Source organism: Perissodus microlepis, chromosome 6 (genome assembly GCF_051167445.1).
Source record: "Perissodus microlepis isolate ML-2025 ecotype Zambia chromosome 6, ASM5116744v1, whole genome shotgun sequence".
NCBI classification, from domain to species: domain Eukaryota; kingdom Metazoa; phylum Chordata; class Actinopteri; order Cichliformes; family Cichlidae; genus Perissodus; species Perissodus microlepis.
In genome coordinates, this window is record NC_140466.1 from 31,575,686 (window position 1) to 31,598,702 (window position 23,017).

At 39.6% G+C, this 23,017-nt stretch overlaps 2 protein-coding genes across 4 annotated transcripts in view; one reads left to right on the forward strand and one right to left on the reverse strand.

Moving 5' to 3' along the window:
- The first annotated feature begins 1,309 nt into the window (after positions 1 to 1,309).
- On the forward strand, positions 1,310 to 11,308 carry baiap2l2b (BAR/IMD domain containing adaptor protein 2 like 2b). Of its 2 annotated transcripts, XM_084931999.1 has the most exons (14): positions 1,310 to 1,364; positions 1,579 to 1,654; positions 2,410 to 2,496; positions 3,174 to 3,235; positions 3,824 to 3,895; positions 4,546 to 4,635; positions 4,827 to 4,958; positions 5,855 to 5,959; positions 6,576 to 6,678; positions 6,878 to 7,085; positions 7,719 to 7,784; positions 8,026 to 8,362; positions 8,478 to 8,521; positions 8,936 to 11,308. In XM_084931999.1, the coding sequence occupies exons 1-14, from the start codon at positions 1,311 to 1,313 to the stop codon at positions 9,009 to 9,011; spliced, it is 1,512 nt and encodes a 503-aa protein (XP_084788125.1). In that variant the 5' UTR covers position 1,310; the 3' UTR covers positions 9,012 to 11,308. The 2 variants fall into 2 exon arrangements, with proteins under 2 accessions (XP_084788125.1, XP_084788124.1); XM_084931998.1 differs by lacking the exon at positions 1,310 to 1,364 and having other exon boundaries at positions 1,429 to 1,654.
- LOC146385993 (parvalbumin-7-like) overlaps positions 11,091 to 23,017 on the reverse strand; it is a 49,253-nt gene continuing 37,326 nt past the window's right edge. The window contains exons 1-5 of one of the 2 annotated variants that reach the window (XM_084932000.1): positions 20,677 to 20,800; positions 17,112 to 17,180; positions 16,817 to 16,946; positions 16,564 to 16,673; positions 11,091 to 11,748 (exon numbers count right to left, since the gene is read on the reverse strand). In XM_084932000.1, the coding sequence (XP_084788126.1) occupies positions 11,723 to 11,748; positions 16,564 to 16,673; positions 16,817 to 16,946; positions 17,112 to 17,172 (327 nt within the window). In that variant the 5' untranslated portion in view covers positions 17,173 to 17,180; positions 20,677 to 20,800 and the 3' untranslated portion in view covers positions 11,091 to 11,722. Of the gene's footprint in view, positions 11,749 to 16,563; positions 16,674 to 16,816; positions 16,947 to 17,111; positions 17,181 to 20,676; positions 20,801 to 23,017 lie in introns of those variants that run through there. The other variant, XM_084932001.1, reaches the window with a different exon arrangement.

Consider the following 23,017-nt stretch of genomic DNA (forward strand, 5'->3'; position numbering starts at 1 on the left):
GATCCTTGGTTTGTGTTAATAAAATGATTGCTAATAATTCCATTTGAAACTGTTCAAGCTTTATATAAAGAACTCACATGCACTGGCCAAAGATTCAGTGATGATTTAGTTTAGTTTTTTGAAAGGGAACTAACACGTTTCCTGGAATTCAGCAGACAAAGTCAAAACAGAAGAACTTAAAGTAGGTTCAGCTTATCAGATTGCATCCAAATGCAGACAAAATAAACAAGAGAAGAATGTAAAGGTCATTTCATGAAGTAAAAAGTCACGTGGGGCTGTGAAGAGTAGAGGGGAGCAACCGGAAAACATAGCAGACGTAAACAGCAAACAGAAAACAGAAAACAGGACAGAATAATTGGAAAGAAGAGAAGAAACTTAAAACAAAGTCTAAAGTGGAATACTTTTTTCTCTCTCAAGATTCAAGATTCTTTATTTGTCACGTGCATGGTTATACAGGTATAACACGCAGTGAAATGTGACCTGATACGCTCCTCGACTGTGCAAAGAAAAAAAAGAGACAGACAGACAGAACTTTATATACAGTGAATGAGTATATACAAGGAGGACATTATATGCAGCAAGTGGGTGAGTTATGTACATTATATAAAAAGAAATAAAATAAGATAAAACAATCCGGAAATTTACAGCTTTACAGGTGCGAAACCTTCTGCCTGATTTCAGAAGCTGGAACAGTTCGTTGCTGCTCACTCTCTTCTACTCTTCTACTTCCACACATAAATGTCCCCATAGCACAAAAAATGTTTGCATTAAAACTTTGACTTCATTTTGTGAGCTAACTATATTTAAGTAATTTGTACCTTTTTAACATGGACGTTTGTTTCTCGTCAGTCAAACAAACTGTGGCAGGATTTTCCCTCAGGTGTGAGGATACGTCACAGATGGTTAGGCAGCTGGCTGTCCTCCTTCTCCTTTCCTTTCAGGGCTCCAATCAATAATTTACCTTGCTCAGCCGTATCGATGTCAGCTACTCCCTTACCTCTTCTCTTACCCTTGCTCACTTGCTCTTTCCAGAAAAACTGCTGATGACATAAGGGTAAAAGAGCTCATTAACGAATGACTGAAAAAAAGGAGAGGGAACTGTCAGATAGGTGTTATTGGTCTTTGGGAAAACAGCAGAAGCAGTGGGAGGATAGGTGAAGGTGACTTTCACCGCCTTAAGACGCTGATATACACGGGACAGAGAGAGAGAGGCCTGAGTAAATTTCTGGGAATACGGACTTTTTACAGAAGTTTAGTTTTTTTCTGACCAGCTTTTTCTCATTTTATCGTTAAACCTGAAATCGATCAATATGTCTGGAGTCAGTAGTGATCAGCTGCACAAATCAACTTTATCTGTCTATTCGGTGAGTTTACATCATGTTTCTTTTGTTTTTGTTCATTGTGTTGAAACCTGGGGACTGGTATAGTATTCATTATTTAAAGAAGGATTTTGTATATTTAAACTAGGCCGGGGCACACTTGGAGGTGAGTATAAAAATACATTTTAGCGTTACGCTTCAAGTCACTGCTGAGTTCACCTGGTGTGTTGCTCAGTTTGTATTTCGTGTGTTTCTGCAGAACTTGATGGAGCACTTCAACCCAGGCCTTCAGAAGCTCGTTGCTCTTGGAAACAGCTACATCAAGGCCTTTCAAGGTGAGCGAGGTTGTGAATGACTGAAAGGAGCAGTTACACTGTGGAGAATGTGGATTTTGTTGTTAGCACTAGTGTAGATGTTGGATCAGGATTGTACAGAGATGATTGAAGTAAAGTCTGCCCATGGAGACCCTAAGAAGGAGGCCATAAGCTGCAATTAAAATCCAAAAAATGTCACAGGATTGTAAATGTCTATCAAAGACCTACTCATTTGTAGAAGTTATTTGGTTAGGAAAGGAAATAAAGAGATTTGTACATGTGAATATGAAAATATGATTTGATAAAAATAATCTCAATTTGATTGCTGACATTAAGCAGAATTTAAACCTTTTTTTCTCCAGAGATGAGAGATTTTTTGTGTGTGCATCACCTTTTATTTGCTTGTCTGAGTTGTCCGACTTTTCCATTGTACATTTTTCCAATCTTAATCACGTGTGTCACATTGTTAATAGTGCAAGCAGCATGCATCATTCATGCATCTCTGTGCCTGATAAAACAATTCAGGCTATCAGCCACAGGGCAGTGGGGCTGTGCCGTAAAACTATACCAAGTGGCACGAGGCTATTCTTAGACCAGAATCACATATCAAATAACACTGCCAGTCTTTTAAAAGTAATGAATAAAAGCAGAACTGTTCGACACAATAAGAAGCAGTTTAAGTGGTTGTGATGTTACTGTAGAGTTTATAGATTTGTCAGTTTGATTTGTCTAAATGTGAAAAGCTACATTTGTCTCTCGATGTCTGTATGTTGCAGCCTTAGGCGTTTGCAGTGAGGCCTATTTCAGCGCTGTGGCTAAGATGGGCGACCAGGCACTTCACACACTTTCATCTCGCTCTCTTGGTACGAGTGTGTGTATTTGTGACTCATTACTAAACAGGTTTCACCCTTGATTTATTGCTTTCATTAGAGAAGCATCGTTATCAAGAGTGCTCTACCGAGACACTGCACTTGCACAAACACAGTCTAGATTTTAAACCACACAAAGTAAATTTCAGTTGTGCTCTCCTTCTTTTCATACATATACATATACCTGTGTGTGTGTATTTACAGATTTTTGTTTGCTAGTGTGTGTGCACTATATTTTATGGAAGCTTTCCCTTTGTCATTGGAGATGTGTGTTATCATTCTTCAGTGGTAATTAGCTTTATGCTACTATTAAGACAGTGTTGGCTAGCATACATGTGGTTTTGGTAGGTTGGCTAACTGTGAAGGTCAGGGAACCACAGCGTGACCAGGAGCCCTATTGAGTGGCAGCCACTGAATTATAGATGAGGGCAGTCTTTCAGCTCCACTCAGTTTATTAGCTCAACCGCAATCCATGACAATAGACAAGGCCTGAGGCGCCCACAGTATATAGGCTTGGCTAACTTTCCACCATCGTAGCAGCTGGACTCGTTCATGGCTCAAGTGGTTTTACACTGTGTTAAAGTTTTAGATCAAATTACTGACATTCCCAATAAGATTTCGCTTTCTTCAAATATTTTTCCGTACAGAATTGTTTTTTTTTCTTTGAACAGGGGATGTCCTGATCCAGATTTCAGAAACACAGAGGAGGCTCACTGCAGAGATGGAGGGAGTGGTTGGTACATTTCCTCAGTAAATGCTGATCCCTGCAGTCTTTAAAATACTACATAACACAGTTCTACTTCTGTGAATTTAATTTTGTTTGTTTGAAAGTTTTTACAAAACTGAAAATGCCTGAAATAATGCTTGGTGGGTATTAAGCTATATTTGACAGAATAATAACCGCTATACATTATTTGTCAAATGATGAGTAAAAACAGCTACAATTAGTATTTTACTTCAATGTAACTTCCCCAGTTTGTCCCCAGATCTTTGAATTTGTGAGTTCAGCATTTATAGGATGCTGGTAAAAGCAGATTTCACTTCTTACAAACTGCTTCATCGAAGTTAGCTACATAAAGCCTTGAGGACACTAGTTTGTCCCTGTATGTTATTTTTCTTTTGACACTAAAACCCCTGTGCCTAATTGTGGTGGGAATAATCAAAGCATGGCCTCTGATTACAAAGTTGGCCTGAGGAAGGAGCACATTTGCATTTAGATTTAGTCAAACAGCACAATGAACCTGATAATTAAAGCCTGTGTTTAAACAAGAGGACAGATGGTTCATCACTGTTCCAGTTGATTTCTTTCTTTCTGCTGCAGTTTCGATGGTTCCAGATAGAAGTGTTGCAAGCAATGGAGAAGAATATCAAGTTGGACGAGGAGTATATTGATGTGAGTGTAATGCATTAGAAAAGCTTACGTTTTTCTGCCTGTGAAATTAAGAAAACTTACTGGACTATTTTAGGTTTTTTGGTTTATGGTAAATAAACCAAACTTTAACAATCCTACAGTGCGACTGTAATAGTATCAAAATACTATTGCAATCATTCATTTATTTTTTATTTTTTAATTAACAAAGTACATTTTAAGCTTCCAAGCTTTGTTTCAAGTCAGATCAGCTTGAAATCATCAATAATTAGTAGTTACCCTAAAACTGTCTTAAAGTTGAAACGGGTTAAAAACACAAATGAATAAAGTTTTAAACACACCCTGTAATCTGTGACAGGAACAGGCCATATTCTTCTCAATATTTATTTTTAACAAATTTCCTATGTGTGGGACTAATAAGGTTCTCTTATCTTATCTTTAAAAATCACTCCACGTAATTCTTTGAGTGAAAATGGAGCTTCTGGTTCTTTTGTCAGCAATTTCATCTTTGGACTTAATTAGAATAAGAAACAGAGGGGTGCTGCATTGCCAGCAGCACAAGCAGGTGAGAGGACAAAGATGGAGAGCGGTTGACCAGCACTAGGATAAACATGACCTGCTAAGCCTCTTACAATTTTAGTATAGTTTGCAAATAAACTTTCTTTGTGCCGCAGGGCAGTCGCAGAGTGTACGAGCTGGAAGTAAGAAACCAAGCAGAGGCTTTAGAGAAGCAGCTCAGACGGGGAACCTACAGAGACTCTCTGGTAGTTACACAAACATACATAGAAAAATATTATGTGTTGACATTATGCACATTCATATTAATGCACACACAAACACACACACACACACACACACACACACACACACACACACAGTCCAGTAATAGACCTTGTGAGTGTATCATTGTAGGTGCATGCCCTCATTTTCTTTGTTCCCTGTGCGTGCGGTTTAGGAGAACAGTGAATACATGCTGTACCTGCGGCAGAGCCATCAGGAGATCTTAAAGGAGGAGGAGAGGAGGTATCGCTTCTTGGCAGAGAAACACTGTGGCCTCACTCAGTCACTGCTGTTCCTAATTAACAAGGTATTCATACACACTGGCCATCCTACACAGTAGGATCTGTGTGAGATTGAGGTAAAATGGTATTATTTTACTTTTGTCATAATTTATTCAGTACTAGTGCGCTCTTTGAGCTACAAGTGCACTTGTTGCTAAATGTAATGGTATAACTGGTCAGATCTGTTGATTCAAATGCAATGAAATCAGAAAAATCGAGTTTAAGCAGGAAAAATAAATGTTGTAAATCTGTCCTGGGAGATTACGCTGTCGGTGTGAAAAGCTCCATTAATAGGTGGGTCCCAAAAAAAATGTTTAACATATGAAATATTTTCACAAATATTACGTGTTCAGTATGTAAAGGCCTTAAATCTTTTATTTTTAGGTGACATGATGATGGGTCAGTTTAGTCACCAGTAACCTTGTAACCTGCTGAAAGGCTAACTATTCCACATTACATACTTTTTTCATAATTTTTACTGATGAATGTATTATTATGTAATACAAGTTTCCTTTGAAAGAAAACTTTTGCAGCCTTCAATATAGCCAATACACTGAATAATAACTAGTTTTCGTAACATTATGAATATATAATTATGTCCTGACTGATAAGCTGCATTTCCCACTTCATGGTAGTAGATGGAGCTTAGTACTCTGTGTATCAGCTACATCAGCTGCAATCCATCATGTTGTGAAGGGAAGGCCGACTGCAGCCATGAGCTTGGAGTGCTTTTGCCACCAAGACACTGAACTGCCCAGCCTTTTTATCCCAGTCATGTGGGACCTTGCCAATATCTTGTTCATCTGATGAAACTCAATTCTCAGTGTCATGTGTCTTATTTACTGAAGCAATATGTCTTAGTCATGTTGCTGAATGATCAAACTGAGATGGAATGAGGCGCTCACCTCTAATCCGTTTTCAGACTGGTGCATCTCTCCAGCAGAAGGCAGACGGATGGAAGGAGAAAGTGAACGACACCAGAGTCTCCAGATCTCGAACACCCACCCATTCAGACCAAGAGGCACAGGTACCAGCACTTTATCAGGTTTACTCATTTTTTTTAACCAGTAGGAACATTACACATGAGTACGCCATGCACTATAAAACAAGGTACAGTGGCTGTGGTTTCTCAGCGAAATACTGCACACTCTGCTGCGTTCGAATTTGTGGAAACATAGGAACAGAAACCAAGTCAAGTCTCACCGTCTTATTTTTCTTATAGTTCAATAAATAAACCAAAGTCTATTTAAAATAATTTATTTTAAATTCACTTAATAAGTGGCATCTGTTATGTTTAATAGCATCCCCAGTCTAGTTCAGCAGCTGTATTTGTATTCTCATGTGTCTGTTCACTGCTAATAATGTACTATTTGTGCTGTAAAGGTTGCTTAATCCATCATCTACAGCTGAAGTGCTTCACGGCGAGTGTAAGCACATATTTGCCTGGTTTATTTGTACAACATGGTGTTTAGTTTTTCCAGCATTAGTCTCTGTGGTTCTTTAGAAATCTTGACACTAAATCGAGCACCAGCACCAGCTTGTTTATTTATAATCGTAATATTCCTGCTGAAAGCAAACCTTGCTATGCCAGACTTCAAATAAAAAAATCCGATCAGTGGGATCTGTATTCTGTGTCTGCTCAGCTGCGAGGTTCAGTGAGCTCCCTGCTGCAGACGGTAGCCAGAGATGAGGATATGTCCTGGGCCAGGCGGGAGCAGCAGGCACTGGGCAGAGTCCCTTCTAGAGGTGGGAGGTGTGCTGTTCTAATTATAAGAGCTGTATATTAATATGTAATTATTTGATAACATTTGAAGCCAAAGAAGATTAGAAGTATTAATTTTTGCATGTTTATATGCATTCATTCATGCATGCCTAAAATATTCCTATTAATATTCTTTTAATCTTTTTCCTCTCTGTTTCTCCTTCATCTTTCCTCTCCCTCCAGCACCGTCTCCCCTCCCCAGCCGCTCTCGCTCCAGTTCAGTGGGGGAATCTTTAGGCCTGGGAGGAGGGAGAGTCATGAGAGCGCTGGTTTCTCATCCCTCCTCATCCAACCCAAAGCTCCTGCCTTTCAACAGGGGCGAGACTGTCATCGTCCTGGTCCAGGAGCCACGTAACGGGTGGCTGTATGGGCGCACTGACAACAGCCTGCGGTGGGAAATAAACATTTACGTGCATGCACCGTTTTTGAAATGCTCCTTCTTTACAGTGTTCAGTTATCATCTGCACCCAATCTTAAAATTGACGGCCTTATAAAAAAAAAAGTCTCTCACAGAGTTTGTCCAATAAAGGGGTAAAGATGTCAACCTTTTAGCACTTTGAGCTCCTAGATCAAGTCACAAATTTGTTTTGCTCATGATACTATTTGAAAAAAAAAAAATACAATTATTACTGTAAAACTAAAAAATAGTAACTCAAAAGACCAGAAACCAGTAAAACAAACAGAAACTCTGATGTGATTGTGGCACATCACATCCGTCTCTCATGAAATCTCCCTCAGGGTTCCTCAGATTATCAGCTTTGGGTTAGTTCGCATCGTCGTGCGATGCTAAGCCCGAACCATCTAACCATCAGTGTTAGGATTATGAGGGAAAAGATTATTATGTGGGAAAAGGTTGAGAACCTGTGATTTAAAGGATTGCTCTTGTGTTTGGTTGACAGACTACACGAGCGCTGAAAAAAACACAAGACTGAGAATTACAGAGTCTGTTGCTGGAATTAGTTTTTTGCTGTATGTAAAGACAGGAAGACACATGATGTTTAATTTTCTGTCTTATCTCCTCCAGTCAGGGCTGGTTCCCTGCTGCGTACGTGGCCCCTATTGAGGATTTCTCCAATAATTTAGCAACAAGGTAGGGGACAGATACTAATCTCAAATCTGTATGCCAAAATGTTCTTTCTCTGGCATGACACTGGACACCAAGAAAAAAAGATATTGAGGCAAACCACAGGATCTAATCTGTATGATATGTGAATATTTAGGTTGCTGCTGTGGGAGAAGATGTTATTATTTTGTTATCCTTTAGTAAAATATTCCAGATATTTGTCCCACTATGAATCACTTAAAAGATTCTGCTCCTTTTGCCCCAACAGTGGCAGTTCTCTAAGAAGTCACAGTATGAACAATCTGAATGACAGTGACACCTACGCCGACCAGTCAGAGAGCAAGAGTTACGGAGACGTCCCACCCCCGGCCACACCCAATCGTAGAGCCTCCGTGGACTTCAGGCCTATCTCTCCACTCCCTGAGAAGAAGGGAGAAGAGGCGTTGGAGACGAAGCCGAGTCAAGCAAGGAGCTACAATGAACATCCACTTCCTCCCCCACCGCCTCCCCCTCCACCAATTCAGAGTGCAAGGAGGAGTTCAGGAGATTTTCGGTCCATCTCTCCCCTACCTGACAGAAAGGGTGGATCAGCATCTGACGTCCAGGTGCTACATGTTTAACGTTAATGAAAATTGTCTCTTTAACACAGAAAAATATGCAACACTTCAGTGCTAAGTGTGGATTTGTATTCATTTATTTATTTATTTGTATTTTTTGTAGGCATTATCACCACATGGACCCCCTGAAAACCCACTGTTTCCCAGGTAATTAGACATGGGTTATGTATGCATTTATGGATATTGTTATGTATTGTTCTGGAAAAAAAAAAATGCCAGTGCAGCACTGCTTTGCCAATATACCATGATCCAATATATATGAATCCTATGAATTGTCTTCCCAGAAAACTAGATTACACTTGAGAATCTGCAAGGAACATCTTTTTGAATCCCAATTCCCACTGCAAACAATAAACCCCGATCAAAGTTTACTTGAAACAAAGACCTCCACAGAGTGCTCATTGCACACTGTCAAAATGTACCACCCTCAGGCTGTGGTGTGATGTTAGTGTCTAAACCTAGAGTGTGTCCACCTCTGTCTGAGTGGTTTATTGGTATTGGCAGAAAGCAGTTGAGTGCATGTGGTGTTGTATATCATTTTCCATCATCCTCTCATTTCAGAGGCACAAACCCATTCGCCACGGTAAAGCTTCGTCCCACGACGACCAATGACAGATCTGCTCCTCAGATCCATTAATCCATCGGCACTCGTGCATGCAGGGTTTGTTACTGATGCTGTGAGATCAGGTTGTGGAGGCAGGACATACATTTTTGTTAGTGAATGATGTGACATGTCTGAAATGTGAATGCTCTGAGTGAAATGGCCAGAAGGTTTGTACCGTTTTAAGATAGCGTATCTCCCTTACCAAAGAAGATACTGTAATACACATCGATTAATCAAATATTAAAACCATTAAGTTGATCATAGCATTAATTCAGACAGGCCACAAAGACAAGCTGAGCTGAGCAGTCTCAGCCCACATTAGCTCATCGACATCCCTTTCATAATTTTATATAAGGAACACTGATTAACCTTTGAGTGACTAATTTTTAGTTGTAAAAACTTCCTACTAGGAACTTATCAATCCACAGTTATGGTAAATTGTAAGGTTTTATATATCAGGACAGAGTAAAACTAATCTGGTCTTTTCTAGGTTTTAAAACTAGCTAAATACAGCCCAGTTGAACTACAAAACATGACATATTACTCTGTGTCATAATTTCTTTAACAAAAATTAAGCAAAGCTACAGAAAAATGTGAAAAATTAAGCACACAGGTACTTTAATTAAGAGAGTATGTAGCAGCTAGTCGCTGCTGGTCAGATTGACTTGATTAACTAATCATCAGCTGGTGTTACCACCACTATATAAGCAGAACACAATGCCACAAACCTCTTAGGAGGGGATGCCCCAGGAAATTCACCCCAAAGTCAGACTTTGCAGAGCTCACACAATTACCAAAAAGCACAGAGCTACATCTACAAGCCTCAGTTAGCATGCTAAATTGTAAAGTTCTTGACAGTACAATTAGAAAAAGACTGGACAGATATGGCTTATATAGAAGGGTTGCCAGAAGAAAGCCTCTTCTCTCTAAAAATAAAATATTGCAGCAGAGCTTAGATATGCAAAGTTACATCTGCACAAGACTCAAGACTTTGGGAACAACGAGTGGAGGTGGTTGACCATAATGCACAGCAGCAGGTTTGGAGAAAACCAAACAGCATATCGACACAAAACCCTCCTACCAACGGCACAGTGGTGACAGAGTGATGCTTTGGGCTTGTTTTGCAGCCACAGGACCTGGAAACATTACAGTCAACCTTGAACTCCTCAGTCAAAGCACAGACCTCAACCCAAAATTCTGCGATCGGACCTTCCGAGAACTATGCATAAATTAAAGCTCACAAATCTCAATAAACTCAGGCAGCGTTACAAAGAAGAGTGGATCAAAGTTCCTCCACAGCAATGTTGGCTGATTATGTCACACAATTACTTCACGATATTGCTGCTAAAGGTGGTTCTATGGAATCATGTGATGTGCTTTGTTTTCAGACACTGCTTCAGTATTTTGGTTTAGTTTTTGTTACATAAATAATAGAAAGGTGTAATATGTCATGTTTTGTTACACATGACAAACTGTACTTATTTTATGTTAAAACCTACAAAGGACCAGAAGAGTTTTGCTGCAGGCTTGCAAGCCACTTTGCAACCCGCCTCCACCCCATGGCCTTCTTTCTGTCTGTATCTCTTGTTATTAATGTTCACTCTGTTCTGTACCAGGATCCTGTTGCTCCATAGTGATGTGACGCCAAATATAAATTGCTACAATGTCCAAATCAGCCATCCTCCCTGACTGAACTAAACTAAAATGGTTATTTTAACAAAACTTTGTACAGCAATTTGAGTTTGTATGTTAATATTTGTTTAAGTCTGTTGGTAAAAATATTCACAGAATATTTAAACATTTTTGGAAGTATGCTTGTTGCCAGAAATTTGAAGAAAACACTGATGCTGCGCTGTTTTCTACAGCATCTTATTCATGTGTCAGCACCACGTTTTCAGTCTCTTTACTATGAAACCTGGCTGTTGGCAAAATATTTACATGTGTGTGTGAGCAAGCAACCTGAGAAAGAAGGCATGTTTCCCAAAATGTTAAGCTTAAGCTCTCCACCATCCCAGTGATTGACCTGTTTTGCGATGTTCAGTGTGTTGTATTTGTGTGAGTTCAATGTTGTGTGTTCACTGCGAGTAACAATAAGTAAAGAGACACCTCACGTCAAGTTTTCTTTTTTATTATCATTTCATACTGAGATCTTTTCTCTCTTCACAGCTCTCCTTATATGATTTTATTTACTACATGATCTGATCAGAGGCAGGGGGTGGAGGAGGAGGTGGAGAAGGAGGAGGTGGTTGAGGTGAGGGAGGTGAATGAAGGTGGATAAAGAGGAGGAGTGGGAGGAAAGTGCACTGACATGTGAACATCTAGAAATAAAACCAGTCAAGACACAATGCAGGAAGGAAATTAAGATTTAAGGAGTCTTGAGAACATCTACACCATCTACAACACTAGTACCACCTTTTTTGACCACAGACTATCCTCGCGAAATCATTAAGAATGCTTCTGAAATCCATACAGCATGTGTGGTTAAATATATATATATCTATCTATATATATAAAAAGAAAAATGAAAAGTGAAACTGGTGCCTGTTATGCCTGTATGTTCCTCCTCAGGTGGACTCCCTGTTGGCCTGTTTTTGGTAGTGTTTTGCAGAGAGCAGGCCTGGTCTGACTCCGTGTGAGGGGTCCAGAGCGAGGAAAGGGAGGAAGAGTTTGAAGGTCGCAGTTACAAAATGTGGATGCAGGGACAAAGAGGAGCAGGAAGAACAAGAGGGGAGTTCAGCTTTCCCCTACTCATGCACTAAGGCTTCAAACTCTGAAAAAAAGAGAAAAAAAAACAAAAATGTAAATGCACACAAATGAGTGAAATGATATTAGAGACACCGGCAACCATAGTCAATTGTCTTCCAGGGGCCAGAGCAGGCGACATTGAAGGAAATTTAAAACTGCTGGCTAAGGGTAAACGTAAATTCAGTAAAATCATAATTCACGTCGGCAGTAATGACACCCGGTTACGCCAATCGGAGGTCACTAAAATCAATATTGAATCGATGTGCAACTTTGCCAAAACAATGTCGGACTCTGTAGTTTTCTCTGGTCCCCTCCCCAATCAGACCAGGAGTGACATGTTTAGCCGCATGTTCTCCTTAAATTGCTGGCTGTCTGAGTGGTGTCCCAGAAACGATGTGGGCTTCATAGATAATTGGCAAACCTTCTGGAGGAAACCTGGTCATGTTAGGAGAGACGGCATCCATCCCACTTTGGATGGAGCAGCTCTCATTTCTAGAAATATGGACAAATTTATTAAACCCCCCAAAATATGACTATCCAGAGTTGGGACCAGGAAGCAGAGTTGCAGTCTTACACGCCTCTCTGCAGCTTCTCTCCTCCTGCTACCCCCCCAAAAACCCATCTCCATAGAGACTGTGTCAGCTTCCAAAAAGACAAAAAACAAACTAAAAACCAGCAATAAACAACTTAAACATAAACAATTACAAAGAAAGAACAATACAGTATCCACATCTGAACCAAAGAGTAAAACAGTGAAATGTGGATTATTAAATATTAGGTCTCTCTCCTCCAAGTCTCTGTTAGTACATGACTTAATAATTGATCAACAAATCGATTTACTCTGCCTTACAGAAACCTGGTTGCAGCAGGATGATCATGTTAGTTTAAATGAATCAACCCCCCCGAGTCATTCTAACTACCAGAAATCTCGAAGCACAGGCCGAGGGGGCGGTGTGGCAGCAATTTTTCACACCAGCCTATTAATTAATGAAAGACCAAGACAGACTTTTAATTCATTTGAAAGCCTGATGCTTAACATTGTCCACCCCAGCTGTAAAACTCAGAAACCAGTCTTATTTGCTATCATCTATCGTCCACCTGGGCCTTACACAGAGTTTCTGTCTGATTTCTCAGACTTTATATCTAATTTAGTTCTGAGCTCAGATAAAATAATTATTGTGGGTGATTTTAACATCCATGTAGATGCTAAAAATGACAGCCTCAACATGGCATTTAATCTGTTATTAGACTCAATTGGCTTCTCTCAAAATGTAAAAGAACCCACCCACCACTTTAATCACACTCTAGATCTTGTGTTAACATATGGCATAGAAACTGAACATTTAACAGTGTTTCCTGAAAACCCTCTCCTGTCTGATCATTTCCTGATAACATTTACATTTACAATAATTGATTACACAGCAGTGGAGAGTAGACTTTATCAAAGTAGATGTCTTTCTGAAAGCGCTGTAACTAAGTTTAAGAATATAATCCACCCACTGTTATCATCTTCAATGCCCTGTACCAACACAGAGCAGAGCAGCTATCTGAACGCTACCCCAACAGAGGTCGATTATCTTGTTAATAATTTCACCTCCTCACTACGTACGACTCTGGATACTGTAGCTCCTGTGAAAACTAAGGTCTCTAATCAGAAGTACCTGACTCAGTGGTATAATTCTCAAACACGTAGCCTAAAGCAGATGACTCGTAAGCTGGAGAGGAAATGGCGTGTCACAAATTTAGAGGATCATCATTTAGCCTGGAGAAATAGTTTGTGGCCTTATAAGAAAGCCCTCCGCAAAGCCAGAACATCTTACTATTCATCACTGATTGAAGAAAATAAGAACAACCCCAGGTTTCTCTTCAGCACTGTAGCCAGGCTGACAAACAGTCAGAGCTCTTTTGAGCCAACCATCCCATTAACCTTAACTAGTAATGACTTCATGAACTTCTTCACAAATAAAATTTTTATCATTAGAGAAAAAATGACCAATAATCATCCCACAGATGTAATATTATCTACAGCTACTTTTAGTACCATTGATGTTAAGTTAGACTCTTTTTCTCCAGTTGATCTTTCTGAGTTAACTTCAATAATTACTTCCTCCAAACCATCAACGTGTCTTTTAGACCCCATTCCTACAAAACTGCTCAAAGAGGTCCTGCCATTAATTAATTCTTCGATCTTAAATATGATCAACTCATCTCTAATAATCGGCTATGTACCACAGGCCTTCAAGCTGGCTGTAGTTAAACCTTTACTCAAAAAGTCATCTCTAGACCCAGCAGTCTTAGCTAATTATAGGCCAATCTCCAACCTTCCTTTCATATCAAAAATCCTTGAAAGAGTAGTTGTCAAACAGCTAACTGCTCATCTGCAGAGGAATGGTTTATTTGAAGAGTTTCAGTCAGGTTTCAGAGCTCATCACAGCACAGAAAGCTTTAGTGAAGGTTACAAATGATCTTCTTATGGCCTCTGACAGTGGACTCATCTCTGTGCTTGTCCTGCTAGACCTCAGTGCAGCATTCGATACTGTTGATCATAATATCCTATTAAAGCGATTAGAACATGCTGTAGGTATTACAGGTACTGCACTGCAGTGGTTTGTATCATATCTATGTAATAGAGTCCAATTTGTGCATGTAAATGGAGAGTCCTCTTCACACACTGAGGTTAATTATGGAGTTCCACAGGGTTCAGTGCTAGGACCAAATCTGTTTACATTATACATGCTTCCCTTAGGCAGCATCATTAGAAGACATAGTACATTTTCACTGCTATGCAGATGACACCCAGCTCTATCTGTCCATGAAGCCAGATAACACACACAATTTAGTTAAACTGCAGGAATGTCTTAAAGACATAAAGACCTGGATGGCCGCTAACTTTCTGCTTCTTAATTCAGATAAAACTGAGGTTATTGTACTCGGCCCTGAAAAGCTTAGAAATATGGTATCTAACCAGATTCTTACCCTGGATGGCATTACCTTGGCCTCCAGTAACACTGTGAGGAACCTTGGAGTCATTTTTGACCAGGACATGTCCTTCAACGCACATATTAAACAAATATGTAAGACTGCGTTCTTCCATTTGCGCAACATCTCTAAAATTAGAAATATCCTGTCTCAGAATGACGCTGAAAAACTAGTTCATGCTTTTATTACTTCCAGGCTGGACTACTGTAATTCATTATTATCAGGATGTCCAAAAAACTCACTGAAAAGCCTTCAGCTAATCCAAAATGCTGCAGCAAGAGTACTGACAGGGACTAGAAAGAGAGAGCATATTTCTCCTGTTTTGGCTTCCCTTCATTGGCTTCCTGTTAAATCCAGAATTGAATTCAAAATCCTGCTCCTCACATACAAGGTCTTAAATAATCAGGCCCCATCTTATCTTAATGACCTTGTAGTACCATATCACCCTATTAGAGCACTTCGCTCTCGCTCTGCAGGCCTACTTGTTGTTCCTAGAGTATTTAAAAGTAGAATGGGAGGCAGAGCCTTCAGTTTTCAGGCCCCTCTTCTGTGGAACCAGCTTCCAGTTTGGATTCGGGAGACAGACACTATCTCTACTTTTAAGATTAGGCTTAAAACTTTCCTTTTTGCTAAAGCATATAGTTAGGGCTGGACCAGGTGACCCTGAATCCTCCCTTAGTTATGCTGCAATAGACGTAGGCTGCCGGGGGATTCCCATGATGCATTGAGTTTTTCCTTTCCAGTCACCTTTCTCACTCACTATGTATTAATAGACCTCTCTGCATTGAATCATATCTGTTATTAATCCCCGTCTCTCTTCCACAGCATATCTTTATCCTGTCTTCCTTCTCTCACCCCAACCGGTCGCAGCAGATGGCCCCGCCCCTCCCTGAGCCTGGTTCTGCCGGAGGTTTCTTCCTGTTAAAAGGGAGTTTTTCCTTCCCACTGTCGCCAAAGTGCTTGCTCATAGGGGGTCATATGATTGTTGGGTTTTTCTCTGTATCTATGAAGCGCCTTGAGGCGACTTTTGTTGTGATTTGGCGCTATATAAATAAAATTGAATTGAATTGAATTGAATTGAATATTCAGTTAAACACCAACAAGAAACTGATCCAAGTATTTCATGGTGTCTGGAACCTTGAACTGCGTTTTTCCTCTGGACCAAAGCTTCTATATCATGAAACAAATCTTTCACCTTTAATACATCAACAGGCCACACTGTTGCTCCAGTTTTCTGCAAAGCAAGTTATCCAACATTTCTCACTCACCCATTCATTCTTGCACTTTTTTATGCCCAATTCCTTTCTATTTAACATTCACACGCCAATGTACACATCAGGAGGTTCACTATCTGGCCCAGCCACACTTTGGTGTATTTTATGGGATTCCTTATACATCAGCACAAGCATTCATTCCACCTGTCATCCCTTGAAGTCGCTGAACGGTGTTACCATAGCTAACATTTCAGATATTGTGTTTTTATGATTATGTTAAAAAACCCCAAAGATTAATTGGCAGATTTAGTTTATGACATGTTTATTCCAGTAAACAAATTAGATATTTAAAAGTTGGTGTTAGCTTGCACAGGTGACATTACATTTTTTTCTCAGTGTGTCTTTTCTTGCAAACTTGCAAATTTGCTTCGGTCATATTCAGTTTTTCACTAGATGTGAACAATAAGAATCAAGTATTAGAAACATTTTGGTAAAATCTGAAAAATCCCACACAACATACAGCATTTGTGGAAGTGCAGAAAGCCTACTTGCTAAGCCTCCTCCCACCCCGTCCTCATCCTACTCTCATTGCCTCTTTGTATCTTTTTGAAGAATAAACTGAAAACATTTTGACACCTTTCTCTTACCATCAATGCCAATCTTGCCATCTCCATCTTTGTCTGCAGCTGTGAGAAATGCTTTAGTCTCAGCGTCAGTCAGATCTCTGCCATCCTTGGAAAAGCCCTTCAGTACAAACCTGAGAAAAGTGCAGGTTGATGCAGAAAGTGGGTCACTGTAGGGCAGCTTTAAGGAGCATGTGACATCAGCGTTATATAGCAGAGCTGTATCTTTCATCATGTCTGCTTTTAGCGTGTTTTTGCATCTGTTTGAGTTTCTTACTTTAGCTCTTCTTCTTCTATAAATCCGCTACCATCCACATCCAGAACCTGAAAGACCTTCTTGACGTTTTCAGCCGACATGGCCTTCATTCCCACCATTTCAAAGAACTTTTTAGGGTCAAATGTTTCTGCTACAAAAGACAAGGCAAAGATAAAAGATTTTATTACATCAACTCCATGTGCACAGATTTTTTTTAAATAGATTTTTTATGGGTCAGCAAAAAAATTTAAGGCTAACTTTTGGCACTTTGCAGCGCTGCTGAGAATAACACAGAGCCTCTACAACAGTTACTGACCTGCGAAGGCATCAAGAGCTTTCTTGATCTCCTCAGGTTTTAGCAGATCTGTCATAACCATTTTGTTTCCTGGAGAGAGAGACAGAGAGGACATGAAAGGCACAAAGTTTGGTATTCCATTTCAAAGAGGTGAGTGAGCAGCAGCTCTGCAGCTGAGCTGATGTGATAAGAAAGCTGAAAGTAAAATCTAACTCGTTATGTGCACATGTGTTTGGAAATGTATTTTTAGTTAGACAGATGTTGCATTTTACAGAACAGTAAATTAAGAGAAGATGATCCATGCCAACAAACCCAAGGAGAATTTCAACCCTGACTGGCCTGGTAGGAATATCTTTAAGGCATTCGAGAGATGGCCTCTGTGGAACTTGGCACAGCGAGAGGTTAATTGAAGGACATACGTTAGAATTTAAGACAGAGACATAAATACAGTCCGGCAAATGCCCATGGAGAGAGACAAGCTTTGTACACTGAAATAAGCACCCAGAATTGCTCTGGATTCTCCGTTATCTTAAAAGTATCACTCTGTCGGAGGGATTTAAGCACTTCTGAGGAGAGACTTTCCTGCAATTTTTCTCTTTGACTACAATTTTACAATTTTGACAAATAGAACGTGTGAAACAGCGTACAGCGAAGCTGAGTTTGTCAAACAGTACTTTGACATCAATTAAAGTACATGGTATATTTTACAGTTAAAGTAGTCATTGCATGATAAACTCCGATGGAATTTATGGTGTGAAAAGAGCCTTTTTAAATTCAGAATAAGGCATTAAATTGTATGTTATTAATTGAAATTTCTTCTGTTCTCTGTGTCATGTGTCACAGAGTCACAGTGCAACTAGTTACCCTCAGTTGATGCAGATGTTTTCCACACTTTAATCCAGCAGTGTCCAACATAAGGCCCGGGGACCAGAAGTGGCCTGCCAGTGACTCCAAACTCTGTCTTATAATTACATGACAGTCGATAATTTTAAAACATTTAGTTCTTACATTTTACGCCCAGCAGCTTATCATGAAATTGCACTTATTTATATGTAGTTAAAATTCTTTATACTGACTAAAAGGGGAGTTTAAGATCCAATATGTGGCCCACAATGTGAAATGATTTTGATTCCTTGCTTTAACATATAAAGAAAATTCCATTCGTTTGTAAAATAACTTTATTAAACCTAAGAAACCTGTCCAGTCATTGTGAAATACACACGACTTTATAGCTGAATATCACAAAGTGTGCTGTAGAGCTGCATGTTGTCAGTACAAATGTGTAACCTGTTGTGTTTCATGTCTCATCCGCTTGCTCGGTTCTATTTTGTGATCAGTGTGCTCTTAGTTGCAGTACATCACTTTAGCCTGTAGGTGTCACACCTGAGCTGATCCCAGAGTCCTGTCATTTCAGAGCTCTGGGATCAAGTGCTGAGTTGTCAAGATAGATGTTTGATGAATGGGTTTTGTGTCTTTAAGAGATGTGAGCTCCTGAGTATGTAAGAGTATATGTCTCACAGTCAGGATACGTGTGCTGAGAGACTTGCAAAGCCCCACCGGGGTCATGTCAGTAGTCCCTGTGCAGATTGCACTATCCTGACCCCTGGAAAATCCCAGGCCTTCCTGTCCAAAGGACAGAATGATAAAAGTAAAAATTCATTGTCATCCTCTTGCTTTCTGTCCAATCAGCTTCTCAACTGTCACCACACCTGTTATGTGTCTGTTTTTGGCAGCAAAAACCAATTAGTGAGCATCTGTTTGTGGTTTGTGAAATGTCTGGAGATGTGCAGATTTTTTTTCCTGTCAATAAGATGATGCAAATAGAAAGCGTCGATGAAATGAAGCCATCTCAGGGTTAACATTTTTTGCTTTTGGGAACGTGCTACAGTTGTTTTTATTAACTATATCAGCAGTCATACGGTTCCAGTTAGTTGTTGTTCTGGATCTTGTCAGATTTTGTGTTTTGTATTTTGTAAAACACAAAACTAAACATTCAGATGACATAACTGACGTTCTTTCAGGACATTGTAAAATTCACAGGTTTTGTCCCACTGTTCATGAACTTTGCAACAAGTGTTCACGAGCATGTGCGCTTTCTTTTTCCATGACTGTGCCCTCAAATGTAATGTCACTTGTAATGCAGACAAACTGGGCCTCAGCCGCATAAATCTGTGTTTAAACCACATGTATGAACTGTTTCACACTCAAATCCGACACAAAGAGACAAACGAAGAAGGCCTGGCTATCTTTTAAAGTTTAAACACACATTTTTCATAAATAATAATAGTTGTAGTAGTTGTGATAATCATAGTAATTTCATTTCAGATATTATGTGTATGTCTCTAAAAGAACAAGAACAAAAATGCTCAAAATAACATGAAGGATAATATATAATATATACGTATAATATATTGAATAACATTCTGATAGGCTGAACGGTGATACAAAAAAGTACACATACACGACAGAGCCCAAGGTTACTGGGTTTCCTTATGGGGTGGGTAATTGGCGTGCCCACTTATTTCAGTGCGCAGAGTGACAACGTTTCTGCTCACATATTATGAATGACACTCGGTGACTTTATTTAACTTGCAGTGAAGGATGTGCATGCTGTGATGGATATGCGGGGTTATATTTTAGTATCATAACATAACAGACCTTCACTGAGGATTGAAAGCCACTCTTGCCTGCATGTGTGCTATAAATAAGTCGTGTTTCTTTAGAAAAGTAGATACAGTTCTAACCAGCAACTTAACTTTTTTATTTTTTTCTGGTGGCGTTAATGATTTGAAAAGCAGATCAGCATAATACCCTAAAGCACATATAAATATTTGCCAGTTAAAGGCTGAGTCATGGCACAGAAAAGTGTATTGTTCAGTGAAGCGTGTCTTATTTAAGTCCTCTTTTCAAAATACCAACAACACCTAAAATCATCTACAGCAGACATTAGCTACTGTACTTAAAGTTACTTAAGTACACAGCTGCTGTGCCACTGACACCTGTTCTTGGTGAAACCCGAGCAAGGAAACACCCACGAGACCAACACCTGCTGCTAATATTACCTTTTATTTAAAACAAGCTACTGCAGAGGAGCGAAAACCAAACTGAAACCACCAAACATCCCCATATTTAACAATTTGTGAATTGATTTCAAAAAGATATATTTACATAGCTTGTTATTCTTCTTTGGCACTCTAATACTGTATCAAGAATATTCATGCCCCCCCACAGTGTTTTATCGACTGGACCTTTTCACTTTATCAAGTTGTGTGTCATAGGCCTCGCAAATCCTGAATCAATGGTGCTCCTGATTGATTTTCTTAGTCAAGTTTCTAGCGGAGCGTTCGCCCTCAGGCTTACACAAACACACCCCTGATGCACATCCTGCAGCTACAAACAGTTTATCCCCATGTGTCATTCATATCTTGGTAATTTACAACTATTTCACTTAGCTGAAGTCTCTCTGCTTGTCACAGATAATCCCCGAAAAAAATTGCAGTTAAATCTTCAGCTTCCAGTGTCCTATGTGTGGCCTCTTGCACTTGTAAATGTTTGTGTGTGTGTGTTTATTTATTTTCTGTCTTACCTGAATAAAGGGGTGGATGATTGCAGCTGAGAAATAAGGCAAAACAAAAGGTGATGGAGAGGAATTGGAGCAGAGAGAAGACAGAAGGGCAGGAGATGGAGGTAAGATGAGCAAGATGAAGGGGGGGACGACACAATATGACTTTTATAGCTGCTTCCAAACACATACACACTTACCCCATACACCCAACATGCCCACCTCTCATTATACTCTATTTTCAGAGGGGAGGAGGGAGGGGGGGTGTCAAGCTATGACGCAAGCACTGTTGGCCTGAGAGTGTGATCATTTTCTGTTTTCTGTGCAGCACTGCTATATCACACACGGGACTGGTAATAATACCACTTTATCTGTCTTCTTTGGACCTTACCCACATCTTCTGTCTTGATTTGTGCATCTGTCAATACATTTGGTCCTGTCTCTCACACTCAGTATAACTAATAGCACTGGCGTGGCCATGTTATGAGAGGCTGTAGTTACAACTACTTTTAGAAAATGCCATCAAGGAGTTGCACATGTAGCACTGTGTGAAGCCCAGTTTCTTTATATTTTGTTAGGAAAATGGGGAGTAGGTGTAGCTGTTTGTTGAAAATTAAGGAAACATACATGGGAATACAGTATGTAAGGCAAATAAATGATGCTACAACCAATCAGACAGTATTTCATGGGGGATCCAACTCTGATACTTTTCTGTGTTCATCATTACACACAGTTTTGACAAGATGTCCAACGCTCAACCCAAAACCATGACAGAGCCTCCACCGTGTTTTACAGATAGCTGCACATGGTCTCTGTTGTACCTCACTTCTTACCTCACATCTTCATATGCATATTAATAAAGATTTGAACCAGAAAGGTCAAATTCAGATGCAGTGGTCCATCAGACCTGATTTTCAGTTTGGCATACCTCAGCTCTTTCTCCCTGTTCCCTTTCTTGAGAACGACTTCTTGACTCTTTGATTGAGACAATTTTTGATTACGTTTCAGTGAATCGCAGATGGATCTGCTTAAAAGCCAGATTTCTGGATTGGATTTTTACCTTTTTCTTAAGGACATGGCTTTCAGATGGTGTTTATCTGCTGTAGATTGTTTTTTAAGACTGCCACGTCTTCTTTGTCCATCACTTGTTCAATTCTTGGCTATTTGGTATATTCAGAAAAAAACAGAAGAGAGCATAATTTGAGAGCAAATTATGTACTTTTGGAACATGCTACCAATAACAGAGAGCCTTAAGACAGCAGTCCCCAACCCCTGGACCGGTCCGTGAGTCGTTTGGTACCGGGCCACGAGAGTTGAGGCTCGGGCATGACATTTATAGTTTTCAGGGTTTTTACTGGTTTTTATCGTTATTTTGCATCGTTTTTATCGTTAACTCAGTTTCCCTGGGTCTTTTCCTGTGTGTTATGAATAAATCTTCTTTTTTTGGTACTGGTCAGGTTTTATTTTGTTGTATTTATCCTTTGTCTGTGAAAATATTGTCAGACATAAAACAGTCCGTGGCGCAAAAAAGGTTGGGGACCGCTGCCTTAAGATACACTTTCTTTAACTGTCTTTTGCTAAGTTCTCTGTTGTCTGTAGATGCAACTCTGAGTCTGACTCTTTGGAAGGAAAATATAAAGGATAGATGGGTGGCTCAAGATTTTTAAATAGCACAGTATAAGTTCAGTGTACAAGATACCTTTGTTATACAGAGCTTTGCAGTACTCACTGTCTAATGTAATTCAGAGTGATTAAGAGCAGACAGACACTAAAATTCAGTTTTTATAAGTAAAAGCTGCTTAAAATAATGATCAACACCAAGGAACACTATGGCTGTGCTGGCAGCACGAGGTGTCCCAACACCTTCCTAAAATGCTTTATATTGGATTCATAACTTATTCTTGCATTTTATGAATGCATTCAAATGAATTCCACTGTATGAATTGTGCCAAAGAAATGCATTTAATTTTTTTTTGATTTGCTAGGATTTCTAACTCATCCAAGGCAAAGTTATGCTGAAGAAGTCTGTTCTTTCCATCTTTTATCCAAGAGAAACTTTCCCCTCAACTTTTTCTCTCCCTATCTGTCCTTTCATCTTAACATCTTCCTATTTTTTATATCTAATTTCTCTGTCCATATCTTCCTACACCCTGCATCTGTGCTTATCAGTCTCCGTCTGTATAGGTTGTTAACTTTGTGCCTTTTTTGTTCTCCCTTTTTCTCCCTTTGGTTCGTTTATCTTTTGCTGAGTGATTTAGTAGGCCACCTTGCACCCAGTTAGTCAAGGCCAACAGAGAAATTTATTTGTTGTAGCGCATCTATGAAAGAAAAGAAAAGTCAGTAAGATACTTTAGTTGTAACAAAA